Source organism: Balaenoptera acutorostrata, chromosome 4, assembly GCF_949987535.1.
Source record: "Balaenoptera acutorostrata chromosome 4, mBalAcu1.1, whole genome shotgun sequence".
Lineage (NCBI taxonomy): Eukaryota > Metazoa > Chordata > Mammalia > Artiodactyla > Balaenopteridae > Balaenoptera > Balaenoptera acutorostrata.
In genome coordinates, this window is record NC_080067.1 from 84,710,278 (window position 1) to 84,726,064 (window position 15,787).

The 15,787-nt window shown below is 43.6% G+C and overlaps 1 protein-coding gene across 1 annotated transcript; it reads left to right on the forward strand.

The window, feature by feature from the left end:
• Positions 1 to 726: 726 nt before the first annotated feature.
• On the forward strand, positions 727 to 13,207 carry LOC102997325 (archaemetzincin-2-like). The gene is made up of 2 exons (XM_057544932.1): positions 727 to 1,740; positions 13,121 to 13,207. The coding sequence occupies exons 1-2, from the start codon at positions 763 to 765 to the stop codon at positions 13,205 to 13,207; spliced, it is 1,065 nt and encodes a 354-aa protein (XP_057400915.1). The 5' UTR covers positions 727 to 762.
• Positions 13,208 to 15,787: the final 2,580 nt, after the last annotated feature.

A 15,787-nucleotide genomic window follows, 5' to 3' on the forward strand; every position in this document is an offset into this window, starting at 1 on the left:
CCATAAACAAGACAAAAAGACAACCTTCAGAATGGGAGAAAATATTTGCAAACGAAGAAACTGACAAAGGATTAATCTCCAAAATATACGAGCAGCTCATGCAGCTCAATATCAAAAAAACAAACAATCCAATCTAAAAGTGGGCGGAAGACCTAAATAGACATTTCTTCAAAGAAGATATACAGATTGCCAACAAATACATGAAAGGATGCTCAACATCACTAATCATTAAAAAGTGCAAATCAAAACCACAATGAGGTATCACCGCACACCGGTCAGAAAGGCCATCATCAAAAAATCTACAAACATTAAATGCTGGAGAGGGTTTAGTGAAAAGGGAACCCTCTTGCACTGTTGGTGGGAATGTAAATTGATACAGCCACTATGGAGAACAGTATGGAGGTTCCTTAACTAAAAATAGAACTACCATAGGACCCAGCAATCCCACTACTGGGCATATACCCTGAGAAAACCATAATTCAAAAAGAGACATGTGGCGCGAAGGGGCGGGGCATGGTGTCGGGCACAGGGCACGGAGCAGGGCACGGCGCAGGGTGGGCGGCGTCGACGCCCGGCGGGATGACGGTGATGGCATGAGGGTGACGGGGGTGAAGGCACCCACACCACGCACTCCCACCCGGGCCCAGACATGCCGGTCCTTGTGAGGCAGAAACTTGAGAGGGAGCCGTCCTCTCCCTGAAGCCTCGCGGTGGAACAGCTGTCTGACCCGTTCAAAGGGAAGGATGAAATCTCTGCGCAGGCATGCGATGTGAATGGAAGAAGCCTGTCACTATGCAAACAGTACGGCACTCTGAACACACACTAAAGACAGCTCTCATCTCAAAGAACCCAGCACTTGTGTCACAGTATGAGAAGTTAGATGCTGGGGAAAAGCGTCTGATGGATGAAGCCTTCCGGCCAGACAGTAATCTCTTTGGACCCATTACTTTGCATTCACAGTCAGACTGGATAACCTCCCATCCTGAGGCTCCCCAAGACTTTGCAGAGTTTTTCAATGATCCTTACAGAAAGACACCTTCTCCACAGAAGCACAGTATTTATATACAGTGCATTGGATCGCTAGGAAACACCGGAAGTATCAGTGAAGAATATGTGAAATGGTTCAAGGGCTACTGTGAAGCATTTTTCTATGGCTTGACGGTAAAACCCCTAGAACCAGTTCCTGTCTCTGCAACGAGGTGTTCCTTTAGAATCAATGATAACACACAGAACCTACAGATTCATGCAAGGCAGATCCTGAAGTTCTTAAAAAAGAAGAAACCTGAAGATGCTTTTTGTGTTGTGGGAATAATAATGATCGATCTTTACCCAAGAGACTCCTGGAATTTTGTCTCTGGACAGGCCTCTTTGACAGATGGTGTGGGGATATTCAGCTTTGCCAGGTACGGCAGTGATTTTTACATCTCACACTATGAAGGCAAACTGAAGAAGCTGCAGAAGAAATCTTCACGTGACTACTCAGTTTTTGATAATTATTACGTTCCTGAAGTGGCCAGTGTTTTGCTGCTTCAGTCCTGTAAGACTTTAACCCATGAGATTGGACATATCTTTGGACTTCAGCACTGCCAGTGGCTCACATGCTTGATGCAAGGCTCCGACCACTTGGAAGAAGCTGACCAGCGTCCCCTCGACCTTTGCCCCATCTGTTTATGCAAGTTGCAGAGTGCTATTGGCTTCCACCTTAAAGACAGATACAAAGGGACACGGGTTCCAGCCCTGGCCCAGGAAGATCCCACATGCCGCGGAGCAACTAAGCCCGTGCACCACAACTACTGAACCTGCGCTCTAGAGCCCGCAAGCCACAACTACTGAGCCCACGAGCCACAACTACTGAAGCCCGCATGCCTAGAGCCCGTGCTCCGCAACAAGAGAAGCCACTGCAATGAGAAGTCCGCACACCGCAACGAAGAATAGCCCCCGCTCGCCGCAACTAGAGAAATCCCGCGCACAGCAATGAAGACCCAATGCAGCCAAAACTAACAAAATAAATAATAATAATAACAATAAATTTACGTTAAAAAAAAAAAAGAGACATGCACCATAATATTCATTGCAGCACTATTTACAATAGCCAGACATGGAAGCAACCTAAGCATCCATCAACAGATGAATGGATAAAGAAGATGTGGCACATATATACAATGGAATATTACTCGGCCATAAAAGGAAATGAAATTGAGTTATTTGTAGTGAGGTGGATAAACCTAGAGTCTCTCATACAGAGTGAAGTAAGCCAGAAAGAGAAAAACAAATACCATATGCTAATACATATATATGGAATCTTAAAAAAAAACTGGTTCTGATGTACCTATGGGCAGGACAGGAATAAAGACACACACGTAGAGAATGGGCTTGAGGACACAGGGAGGGGAAGGGTCAGCTGGGACGAAGTGAGAGAAGCACTGACATATATACACTACCAAATATAAAATAGATAGCTAGTGGGAAGCAGATGCATGGCACAGGGAGATCAGCTCCATGCTTTGCAACCACCTAGAGGTGTGGGATAAGGAGGGTGGGAGGGAGATGCAAGAGGGAGGGAATATGGGGTATACGTATGCATATAGCTGATTCACTTTGTGATACAGCAGAAACTAACACAACACTGTAAAGCAATTATACTCCAATAAAGATGTTAAAAAAAAAGAAAAGAAGGCAAGAAATGAGAAATAAAAGAAGAAAGCACAAGAGGGCAGATAGGAGAGAAATAGCAAGTGTTAGACTTAAACTGTATCATTAACTATTAATTATTTTAAATGTCAGTGGTCTATGATCCAATTAAAAGACAAAGTTTGTCAGAGCAAATAAAAACACAAAAACCAGCTAAATGCTATTAACAAGAGCCACACATTAGAGAGAAAGATGAGAAAGATTGAAAAATAAAAGGATGAGAAAAGATATCCTACCCAAATACTAATCAAAGTAAATCTGAAGTCGTTAAATTAATATCAGACAAAGTAGATGTTGAGGTAAGAAGTATTTCTAGAGGTTAAAGGGGACATTTCATAATTAAACATATTTTAAAATATTACCCGTTTCTATCTTCCTTTCTTTTGTTAAGTGCTATAATTTTCTAATAATAGAATAACTATATTCAGGTAAGATGATGATTCCAAAATGCCGTGTCATTTCAAGCACAAAAATATGATGAAACCAATTTTTAAAAAATTATTGCCCATCCATGCCTGCCATTAGACTTTTAAGAGTGACACCTTTGAAAATGTTAGGACTATTACATTTGCTGATCACCAAAGATTTTATTTGTTCCTATATAGCATTAATGTGCAAAACTACTTATTGCATCTGTCCTGTTTAATAGTCTGCTTCCCTTTCCTCTTTATTCTTCTGAAGTCATGGGTAATGAATTCACTCAGAAAACAGGAGTGAGTTAGCACTGCCAAGACAGACCAGTTTCATTAGCTTAATGAAAATAGTTCAGGGGAAAGACCTTCATCAGCTATTATGTGTCTTGATGAGAGTTCGGACATTACCTGTCTTTAAAAAAATAACTACTGTAGCTTCGCGTTCAGCTATTTTTTTCTGGACATGCATCTACCTTCTGATATACCCTTAAACAGAAAGTAATAAATGTAAAGCTATAGAACTTTGTATAAATGTCAGGTTCTGTTATTATTTTTCACCAAATTCAGAACGCCATCATTCAGAAACCACATATGATTCAGTGAGGTGCTTTTGCTCATAAAAACCATTTAGTTTCTCTCAGGGAGCTGTAGCCAGAGGAAGAGACACTCTCTAAACATTGAACCAGGAGCTGTTCAGGTAGAACACTGTGGAGGACACACGGAATGTGTCCATCGTTCAACAACTTCATTTGAATCAGAACCAGTAACAAAACAACAACAAAATGGAGGGGCCATCCTTTCCAAGCTTTGATGTCTTATAAGCTGGTGGAGCTAAAATTTACTGTAACTGTAGGCACACTGAAACTGCGAGATCTGAGACGGTGTGGCCAGGGTGTAGGGCCCTCAGAGGAGGGAGTGGTTATCAAAACACAGAGGAAGCATCCTGTGCAGAGAGGAGCTAAGACTTTTGGTTGGTGGAGCAGGAGAGAGCTGGGGAGGGGAGCAGAAAAACCTTTGCCTTACTCTCCTTCCTCTTTCGCACCTCCTGCCAATAATCTCTACTGGTCAAACACAATGGGAAACCAGCAAGCAAGTTGGTGCAGCCTTTGTGGGAACAGAGTAAGATGGAGAAGTGTACAGAGAGGATCTGGAGGAGCACAGGGAAACTATCTGGCACAGGGGCTGTCGCAACTGTCTAGATAAGAGACCACTTACTGAATTTGAATCTCAGCTCTGCCATAAACTGTGTGCTGTTTGACTTTGTGGAAGATGCTTAACTGCTCTGAGCCGCAGTGTCCTATTCTGTTAAAATGAGGGGGAATATCCTTACCTCACAGATTATTGTGAGGATAAGGTTAACATGTGTGTCATTTAGTGCAGTGCCTAGCACACAGTAAGTGCTAGATAAATAAGTTACTTTCCCTTCTTCGTTGAACTTATTCTCTGCTTGCCTCTTTTAAGCCAAGCCTAGAGATCTACTTTCTTTTTAACATTAGCATGCTTTAGAAAGATCCTCTTATTCGTAAAGGCCCTGGGGAAGTGTTAGGATCACTCCTATGTCAGATACATTACAGTTATAATTGCTTTGGATCATGGTATTATTTAAGCAGAAAAACATTTATTTTTCATTCTTCAGAAATGCTGTGCACACTACAAGGGACTAATTTGGCCCTTAGCAAATAATTCAACATAAATTACCACCTATTTACCAGAAGCAGCAGTTTATTTCCTAGGACCACTAGACACTGACATCAGCTGTACCCTATTTGTTTGTGTCAGGTAATGAGATACTCTGCATGCAGAACACTTCATTGGATCGCCTTTGGGGGAAGCTCAGAAGATTTGCTATAAGCCAATTGCTCATTCCAAGGATAAGAAGAACATTTCTTAGTGTAAACTACACACAGATTTGCCAGGTCATTTCCAAGTTCTGATGGCAAGTCTATAATGTATTCTTATAGTCGTCTAATGTTTTTATCCATGATCCCTCAGGCTGGAATGTTTTCTGCTATTCCATTCACCCAGAGCAATTCTAAAACAATGATGGTTGCCCTGCTGGCTGGGCCTCCAGAGGAGTCTGGACCATGCCCAGACTACAGGCTTTCCCTGTGGGGTGGTCTGATGACGGGGGTGGGGAGGGGTGAAACTGAGGGTACTAAGTGCAGTGTTGAGAAAGGCCCACAAAATGATAATAATGCTTGTGTGTGTATCCACTTCCCACTTAGCAATTTCACAGCCATTATGCCAGTTGAGGTGGGTAGGATAATTACCTGCTTGCTCTTTTCAGATGAGAAAACTGACTTTCAGGGATGTTAAGTAGCTTGCCCAAGGCCTTCCAACAATTTGGGTTGACACAAGGATTAGAATATAGGTCTAAAGAACTTGTCTAGGGATGAAAAAGCAAACTTACATCCCAGAGTCACTTGCTAACTACCTGGTCTCTGTAAAAGAATGAAACAAAGACCACCAGAGCTTTAACAGTAAAAAAAGAAAGCAGAGTAAAGTTTATTTCTTTGCCTGACAAGAAAACACTCATCAGTTTAAAAAAAAAAAAAAATTCAGTGACTAGTTTGCTGAGGGGGAAAAGTCAGAATTTGTAAGTGCTTTAGAAAGGTGGAGGGGATTCAAGGTGGTTATGCTAAGTAAGCGTTGAAAACTAATCCTTTGGATAGAATGGAGCCAGACCCTAAGTCTTAACATGATCCATTAAAACAAGCCCCACTGTCCATTGATCTGGAGAGTCTTTAGTTAGGCCCAGTGAGGGTCTGAGTGAGGGCTCACTAGAAGTTGATGTTCCTTTTTCAGCTTCAGCTGGTTACAATAGTTAAGGACGGCATTCAGTTTTGACATCTTCTCAAACTCTCAAAATTCTCAAATATTTATTGGAATTACACAGAGGGCTTGCTGAAACAGATTGCTGGGCCTAACCCCAGAGTTTCTGATTCAGTAGGTTTGGCATAAAGCCTGTATTTCTAACAGGTTCCCAAATGAAGTTTTGTGGCTGTCCAGGGTCCATGATTTGAGAACCACTATCCCAGACACATGATGCTATAAAGGGGGAGTTTTCATTTTATACCTCTTTGATATCAACGTCCTCTTTGGGATCTATCTACCAGATGACTCCCTTGCACCCAGGAGGGACAGAGGTCTCTCCTGATAATAACCTTTATATTCAACTTACAGAAGACCTGCCTTTTTTTCCATCAGTAGTTTTCAGAGGAACTATTTTTATGGGGGAGGAGGGGATAAAGAAATTGCTCATAGAACCTAAAGTCAACACACCTTCATACCACAAACTTTATCTATTCATTTCCCTTCCTGGTGGGGAATCAGTAGTGAATTATTTGACTTGCCTTTTTAAAAAATAGCATTACATGCATTGATTCAATCTCATTACATTTAGTTTGCTTTTATTACCTTACCCTCCCTGATCAGTAATCACATTTTTCCATCCTCATAACCTTTTCCCATCTGATTTTTGATGAGTGTACAATCTGATTTATTTCTGCTGTGATTCAGCCTTACACTTCTCCAAGCTTACAATTCTCCTTGTAAGAATCCAGTGTTCTCCATTTACACCTTCACTGTTCCTTTGTTAGGCACATATCCTAAGTAAATAGTAGTTATTTGTGTACCTGTTTGTGTCTTCCAGTGGACTGGTGTCTACGGAGAGAAGGAGCTTATTAGAAGGCTTTGTTTTCCTCATACCACTAGTCTAGGCCCTACTCATAATAGGTGCTTAATAAATACTGGTTTCAGTTTGTTGGCAGGTCTTAATGAGATATGCCTTAGCTGATTCTTCTTTTTTTTTTTTTTAATTTATTTATTTATTTATTCATGGCTGTGTTGGGTCTTCGCTTCTGTGCGAGGGCTTTCTCCAGTTGCGGCAAGCGGGGGCCACTCTTCATCGCGGTGTGCGGGCCTCTCACCATCGTGGCCTCTCTTGTTGCAGAGCACAGGCTCCAGACGCGCAGGCTCAGTAGCTGTGGCTCACGGGCCCAGTTGCTCCTCGGCATGTGGGATCCTCCCAGACCAGGGCTCGAACCCATGTCCCCTGCATTGGCAGGCAGACTCTCAACCACAGCGCCACCAGGGAAGCCCTGATTCTTCTTTTTTAATTCATATAAGTAAAATTCACACTTTTTGGCATACAGTTCTGCGTCATGACAAACATGAAAAGCCCTGTAACCACCACCACAATTAAAATACAGAACAGTTCCATAACGCTAAGAAACTCCATCATACATGCTGCCTCTTTGTAGTCAAAAACTCCCCTTTCCCTTAGTTCCTGGAGACCACTGGTCCATCCTTCATCCCTGTAGTTTTGCCCCTTCCTGATTGTTATATAAAGGGAATGGTGCAGTGTGTAGCCTTTGGATATGGCTTAGTTCACTTAGAAAAGTGCTTTTGAGAGTCGTCCATTTCAGTGACTGTATCAGTAGTTAATTCTTTGTTGCTGCGTAGTGTTCCACAGATGCTCCACAGCTTGTTTATCCATTCACTAGCTGAAGGACCTTTGGGTTGTTTCCAGTTGTAAATATTTGCATACAGGTTTTGGGTGAACATAAGTTTTCATTTCTCTTGGATAAATAACTAAGAGTGGGATTGTGGGGTAATATGATAAATCTATGTTTAACTTTTTAAGAAACTGCCAGAGTTTCCTAATAAGGTAGCTGTACCACTTATCGGCAATATATGGGTTTCTGTAACTTTGTCAGTTTGTTTTGCTTTAGACATTCTAATAGATGTATGGTATTTTGTCATTGTGCTATTAATCTGCATTTCCCTAACAAATAATGATACTGAGCACCTTTCCATGTGCTTATTTGCCATCCATGAATTATCTTCTTTAATGAAATATCTGTTCAAATCTTCTGCCTATTTTTAAATTGAGTTGTTTGCTTTCTTACTGTTGAGTTTTGAGAGTTCCTTATATATTTTGGATAAAAATCCTTTGTCAGATATGTGATATGCAAATATTTCCCCCAGTCTATAACTTAACTTTACAAAGCTTTAAATTTTGATCAAGTTCCATTTATTAATTTTTTTCTTTTGGGAATCATGCTTTTGCTACTCTAAGAACTCTGTGCCTAACTCAAACTCACAAAGATTTTCTCCTATGTTTTCTTCTCAAAGTTTTATAGTTTTACATTCTTATTTAGGCCCATGACCCATTTTGAGTTAATTTTTGTATAAGTTTGGAGCATGGTTTGAGGTTCACTTTTTGCATTTGGGCATCCAATTGTTCCTGCACCTTTTATTGAAACAACTGTCCTTCCATTGAATTGCATTTGCCCTTTTGTCAAAACCCAATAGACCATATTTGTGTGGGTCTATTTCTGGATCCTCTATTCTGTTTTACTGATCTGTATACTTACCGTTTTACCAATACCACACAGTTTTTATTTAAAAAGACTTTTTAGGAAGTCTTGTAACCAGGTACTAAGAATCTTTCAACCTTGTTCTTTTCCAAAATTATTTTTATTACCAACCCTCCCTAGTCAGTCCCCAACAAGGGTCCTTCTGCCTGGTGTCACTCGTGCCAATAGAATGAGACCCAGTTCGGTTCAGAAGCAAAGGAAATCTTTATTCTTCGATCAAAGAATGGAGATGCGAGCTCACGCTCTAGAGCACATGCTCTCCCCAAAAAGGCCAGCCGTGGGCGGGGCTGCTTTAAATGGATCGCCTCAGTGGCGGAAGGGGGCGGAGCTCTTGCCTGGCAGGTGCAGCTGCGCTGCTCACGCTCCAGATCACCCCAGACCACAGTGCGGGCACAGCGTCTCTGCACACGGCTCGCCGCCGCCGCCATCTTGAATTGGGTCATGTGCAGCGTCCCTGCGCTCGGCCGGCTGAGCTGAGGTATCGGCGCAGCCATTTCACACTAGGAACTCTGGTCTGAAGTGCTGGGTGCAAGGCATCTGCACGCCGCCCCCCCGCCCCGCCATGAGCAAGTGAAACTAGACAAAGCACAAAGGAAAAGAAAAAGGTTAGACTTTATCTTACTACCGAGATTCTATTTTTATTGCCTGGGAATTGTTAATGGGCTTTGCCAGTGGCAAATCCCTCCTCTGTCTTTTGTCCTGCTCCTCATTCTTGAGGGGCGCTGAGGGGTGCAGGTCCATCTTCTGTAACTGCTTTCTGCTGAGGGCAAGGAGCGGAACTTCTCCTCAGCTGCCTTTAGATACATTTGATGGTCACCAGACCTCAGCCCTGACTGTTGGTATCCCTGAGTGACCACCTTTTGTCTAACCTTTTGGAGACAAAGGGCACCAGACAATTTTAAGAAGTAGTGGTTACCAGTGGGGAGGGGGGAGGGGCAATACAGGGGTACGGGAGTAAGAGGTACAAGCTATTAGGTATAAAATAAGGTACAAGGATATATTGTACAATACGGGGAATATAGCCAATATTTTATAATAACTATAAATGGAGGATAACCTTTAAAAATTGTGAATCACTATATTGTACACCTGTGACATATAATACTGAACATCAACTATACTTCAATAAAAATAAATAATACATGGTCCAAATATTAGCAGGAGAATAATGGTCACATGTCAATTTTCTTTCCTAAAAATGCAGTTATCTGGGTCTTTTGCCTGTAGGCAAAAGTGTGCTCTGATGTTGAGGCTCACTGCCATGGCCTGAATATCCCTGGTCACACTTTTGTTGTTTTTTGGAAGAGAAGCTTCGGGTCAGAGAGAGGTTCCCATGAGTAGTCAAGGGGATTCATTGCCCCAGGTTGTTTCTCCAGAGGTTGGGGCTCAGGGGCCTCTTCGCTAGAGTGTGGTGTAGCCATGGAGTGATCCCTGCAACTTCAGCTTGGAAAGGGTGGTTAAGATCACCAAGTGCAGTCTGTTCTCCTTAGGAGTGAGTTGGTCTTGCAGACTGCCAGCTTTCCAGGTTTTTAGGTTCACCCAGGCCCCTGGCCAGAAGGGGTGCAGGGCAAGGTCAGTGGGTGCAGGCAGCACCTGGTTACCATATTTCATGAGGGCTTTCATGGTTTCTCCTATCTGGAGGGTATACTTGAGTTGTCCCATTTCAAGGGGGTTAAGGTGTCCCTTGTCTCAGGCTTGGGAATGGGTCTACCATACATGAGTTCAAATACACTAAACTTTAACCTATCTCTTGGAGTTAACCGAATACGGAGCAGGGCAATTAGAAGCAACTTAATCCAATTTTCTTGAGTTTCCTGACATAGCTTGGCTAAGGCCTTGTTTCAAGGTCTGACTGGATCTCTCTACTACCCCTGGTGACTGGGGTCTCCAGGCTGAGTGCAAGGTCCATTTTATGCCCAGGGCACTCGTTATCCCCTTTGTCACTTGAGAGACAAATGCTGGACCATTATCACTTTATAGGGGTCCTGGGAGCCCAAACCTGGGGATTATCTCTTTTAGTAATAATTTAGCCACTTTGGCTGCCAGCAGAGAACACTCCTACCCACCCTGAAAACGTATGCCTTAGCACCAAGAGATACCTGAAGTTGCCTGATGCTCTCAGCATGACAGTGAAATCAACCTGCATCTTCTCCAGGATATGCTTCTCTGGTCTGATGGACCTTATGTGGGGACCTCTGGGGGGTCTGGTGCTGGGGTTGTTCACTGTGCAGATGGGGCAGGTCTCAACTATCCGACTGATTATACTTTTCACGCCAGGAGTTACCATGACCTCAAATGACCAATTATATAGGACTTCTCTCCCATAGTAAGTTCCTTGATGAGCCTCCCTGATGGCTTGAAAAGCTGCAGTTTAGGGAAAGAAGTATTGCCCATGTTCATCAAGTAGGCACACATGGCCTCCTGGATCTCTATTGAAGCTCCATTTTCAGGCTCTAATTCTTCCTTTGTATAGATTGGGGAATAATTGGATGGATCTGGCCTTCAAGGTATGAGAGGTAGTTGCCAAGTTACTGTTTCTAGGGCCACCCTTTTGGCAGTTGCGTCTTCCTTGTTGTTTCCCTTTATAACCTCTGCATCCCCCTTTTGGTGACCTCCTGCAATGAATCACTGCCACTTTTTGGAAGCTGTACTGCTTCTAAGAGTGTCAGTATGCTTATGCCATGTTTCACCTTTTTATTCTCCACAGTAGGCATACCTCTTTTCCTTCCAAATAGCCCCGTGTGTGTGTGTTTGTTTGTAGGAGGGCATATGCATACTGAGAATCTGTGTAAACATTTAAGATCTTCCCTGACCTGAGCTCTGAGGCTCAAGTGAGGGCTATCAGCTCAGCCTTTTGGGCTGAAGTCCCTGGGGGTAGTTCCTCTATGACTTTGGTCTGGGAGGTTAATGCGTATCCTGCTAGCCTTTTACCCTCTCCCATAAAACTGCTCTGTGAACCATTCCTCTTCGACATTTGGGAAAGGATCACTTCCTAGGTCAGGGCAACTAGAATAGATCATGGGTATGGTTTCTACACAATCATGCTCCAGGGGCCGCATTTCTATACAATCACCCTCCAGGGTAGCAGGTGGCAGGATTTAGCATGTGTCAGGTTTTCATGATAACAAGTGGGTTGTCTAGAAGCATAGCCTGGACTTGAATCGACCTTCTGGGGAATAACCGTTCTGTTCCCTTAGAAGTTACTAAAGTGTGAACCTGGTGTGGAGTCCATATAATGATTGGCTGACCAAATGTTAACTTTCAGCCTCCTTTAGCAGGGTTGTAGTAGCTGCTACTGCCCAGAGGCAAGGAGGCCATCCCTTAGCAATCTGATCCAATTGTTTCGAGAAATAAGCAACCACCCCAGTAAGGGGTCCCAGTTTCTGAGCTAATATCCCAAGGGTGATTCCCCTTCTCTCATGAATGAAAAGGTCAAAGGGTTTAGCTAAATCTGGGAGTGCCAGGGCAGGGGCCTGAAATAATTGCTTTTTTAATTCTTGAAAGGCCCCTTGGCATTCTGAATTACATTCAAAAGGATCATCATCTTTTCCTTTTAACATTTCATATAGAGGCCTAGCTATTAGACCATGGTTAGGGGTCCAGATAGGGCAAAAACTGACCATCCCCAGGAAACCTCTAAGCTGTCTTCTAGTTTTAGGAGAGGCAAAACTGAAAATGGCTTATTTTCTTTCCTGGGGTAGGCTTCTCTGCCATTCTGTGAGAATGAAGCCTAGGTAGGTCACCCTAGTTTGTGACCTATTGATGGGCCAACTTTCTCCATCTCCCAGCTGGTATTGGGGCCAGGCTGTATTACATAGAAGACTGAATGTTTCTGCAGGATGCACCCTAACAGGCTGCCCTTCGGTATAGTGGACGTTTGGTTCCCCATACCTTAGATGCTCCGTTTTGGATGTTTCCCACTACTGAGGGGGCGGTTGGAGTGATTTACTGGTACACATTTGGCACACGATTTGACCCGAATACGATTTCCAGTTCAGGAAATTTGGAACCAGCACCACACTGTTAATGGATTCCTCAAAAGACCAGAATACGAGATGTCCAAATGGCACGGCCTCGATGTAACTGGGGGTCCCCCTTGAATCTGTAGCAGCCTGTGCTTGAGATAGTTAGTCCCCAGAGGAAGTTAGACAGGACCACCTCTGGGCCAGAGCAGCTTAGCCACATTAGTTCCTGACCCACTTGGTCCGTTAGGGAGTGGCACAGCTATCTGAGGCAGCGGTCTTCTCTTTCCTCCTTTTGGCCAAAAAAGGAGTTTTCCGACTTCTCATCAGGTGAGAGCTAAAAACATGAGGGATTCCCACAGGGTACTCACCAGATCGCTGGGGAGGGGAGCCCCTGGAACCTCGGTCAATAAAGAATCACCCAAGGTTCGCCTCATAGGCAGAAGGGGGCAGAGGTCAGGTGGTGGGTGTTTCCTGTTCTTGTCAGCAGCTCACAGGGCTTCCTGGTAAAGGAGTTCCTGGTCTTATGAGCGGCTCACGGGGCTCCCCAGCCCATTTCAGAGAAACTAGTGCTGGAATTGGTCAAGTCACCAGTCGCACACCTACACTGGGACCCTTTCTCACTCAGGCATCCCTCATGCCTTTGCCTGAACTCCTTATTCCGTTTTGTCAGGCGGTCCTTATTACCTGGGCCTCTTCCCAGTCTCAGCTTTGTGAACCTCCCAAAGCCTCCGCCATCCTCCCGCTGGAGCCAGGGTGAGCCTGGAGCCTAGTGGACAGGTGCAGGCAAAAAGGCCACAGTCCATCCCACCTGTGGTGTCAAAATTTGTCCCCGATCCTTTTGAGTCGGATCCCAACAAGGGTCCTCCTGGATGGTGTCATTTGAGCCAATAGAAGGAGACTGAGTTCGGGCCAGAAGCAAAGGGAAGCTTTATTCTTTCATCAGAGAATGGAGAGGTAACAAGCTTATGCTCTAGAGCACTTGCTCTCCCTGAAAGGCCATGGGAGGGGCTGCCTTACAGGGATCTCATCAGCAGGGATGGGGGTGGAGTTCTCGAGGGTCAGGCACAGCTGTGCTGCTCGTGCTCCAGATTGCAGGGCGGGTGCAGCATCTTTGCACACACACACACACCCAACTGAGGTGCTGGCGCAACCATTTCGCACTAGGAACTCTGGTCTGAAGTGCCAGGTGCGAGGCCTCTGCACGCGGCACCCTCTGAGCAAGTGAAACTAGACTAACCACAAAGGAAAAGGAAAAGGTTAGACTTTTTTATTACCCAGATTTTATTTTTATTTCCCGGGAATTGTTAATGGGCTTTGCTGGTGACGTTTTTACTATTTTAATTTCTTTGCCTTTCCATATAAATTTTAGAATCAGGTTGTGAATATCCGCAAAAAATTCTACCCTCAGTTGATTCTTAACTTATACCATTTACAGTGGCTAGCCTATGGTTCTCAAACTCCAGTGTGCTTAATAATTATAAAACGCACATGCCTGGGCCCAACTCTGAATATTCTCATTCAGTAGTTCTCCCCTTTTTAACACTATCCCTAAGGTGAGCTAAGGTAGGTGGTCATGGACTATGATTATGTCCTGGCTTCTCTGGAACCTAGGAAATGCTCCACAAGCTTTGAGGAATCTTATAAATATCACATCCAGAAACTTGGTGAAAGGACACGGCATTGGGTTCACAGTTAAACCTAACAGCTGATACTATATATTATACAATATTGTGGCCAGTCAGTATTGTCCAGCCAGCGCTGGAACACAAACCAGAACCTCACAGATGTCTAACTGCCCTGCTTTAGATGATGAGAAAAATGATGTGGATTTCCTTGTCCCGTGAGTAGCTCCTCTGTGGTAGGTATTCCACGGACCACTTCCATGAACATTTTCTTACACTCAGGGCAGAATTCTTAAACCATTCTCAGACAAGGAAAAACTGGATTGGAGGGATTCACAAGGTAAGTGAGAGAGTTGCAAGGAGAAGCATTAATCACGTGAATAGATTCTCTAGAGAAAAATTAGATTAACGACCGTAAATATTAACTTTGTTGTACATTGAAATACGAATAGACCAACTGGCTCAGGGAGTTGGACATTCTTGTTAATTTAATTTTCTGGATAATGGGAGATGGAAGGTTAACTGAAAAAACCTTCCAGTAGAAAAATCTTTCTAAAATGAATTAGTGTACTTTCCTTGTTAATTTATTACTAAGCATTCACTGCTTTGCTTATTTCCTAAGGGTAGGAAATAACAATTTACAAAAACCAAAGTGAATTTAAGAGGCTTCTCACAGGTCCCTAGACCAAGAGACTCACTGAATAGTCCTGGCAAACAGGTGGGAAGAAATACATTATTGTAGAATGCCACTGGGGAAGTGAACTCCTTTCCAGGTATTAATTGCTTTGCTAATAGGCAAAAGCTGCTTAGAAAGGGGGAGGGGAAAGTAACAACTTAGAGGAAAACCAACCTTCAGTCTTAAAAGAGCCTTCTCAGAAGCCCCAGAATCAGCAGCCCTTGTGAAAATGTCTGGCATATGGCAATATTGGTTCCCATTGAGAGAAGCACATAGGAGATCCCACCACCCAGCACAGGACACTTCTTGGTCTTAAATTTTATCAAGTAACCACCTATTCTTGACTCTTCCTTTAAGTCTTCTTGAGGCACCATAGGGAGGCTTGATGAATCTTTCACTGGGCAGTGTAGTCTAGGGTTTACTAGGTGGGCTTGGACCAGGATGCCTTCATCTACACCCTGGCTTCACCTTTTGTTGGTTATATGACCTTAGAAAAGTCATTGCACTTCTCTTTCCCTCGGTTTTACTACCTGCAAAATGAATGAAACAATAGTACCTACCTCATAGAGTTTACTATTGTAATTAGCAAATGGGTTCATGTATAATTATAAGATATGCAGAATAGTCCGTGGATAGTAATCAGTACTTACGTGTTAGCCACTACTAATAATAAAATTCTTTATTTATGAGGAAGGATTTAAGACCGAGAAAGCATACTTTCTGAGGCAGATGTTGTAGGACTTGGAGTGTGGGTGCTGTTCCTCTTTTTGCCTGAATTGCTACCATATATTTGTTGTATATATACAAGGTGGTTAGGTCTGCAGCATAGCTGCAGCTTTCCCTGCCCAGTTATGCTTCTTCCCTACTCTCCTTTCACAGGTGTCAGACCTACCTCCCAGTCTGAAACCTTTCCCTGCCCTAGCCTGCTTCCACCCCCTTTATCTTGACTCTTGAACTCTTGACTCTGTCCCATTATGCTTCCCGGAGGACCCAAACTGACACACTGGGCTCATTGGCCCCCAAGAACACCTCCGAGGAC

Excerpts from the sequence above, each read along its gene's own strand:
- LOC102997325 (XM_057544932.1), top strand. The coding sequence starts at position 763 with ATGCGATGTGAATGGAAGAAGCCTGTCACTATGCAAACAGTACGGCAC. Across the intron at positions 1,741-13,120 it reads GGACACGGGTTCCAGCCCTG|GCGGTCCTTATTACCTGGGC; the intron begins GCCCAGGAAGAT and ends CCGTTTTGTCAG.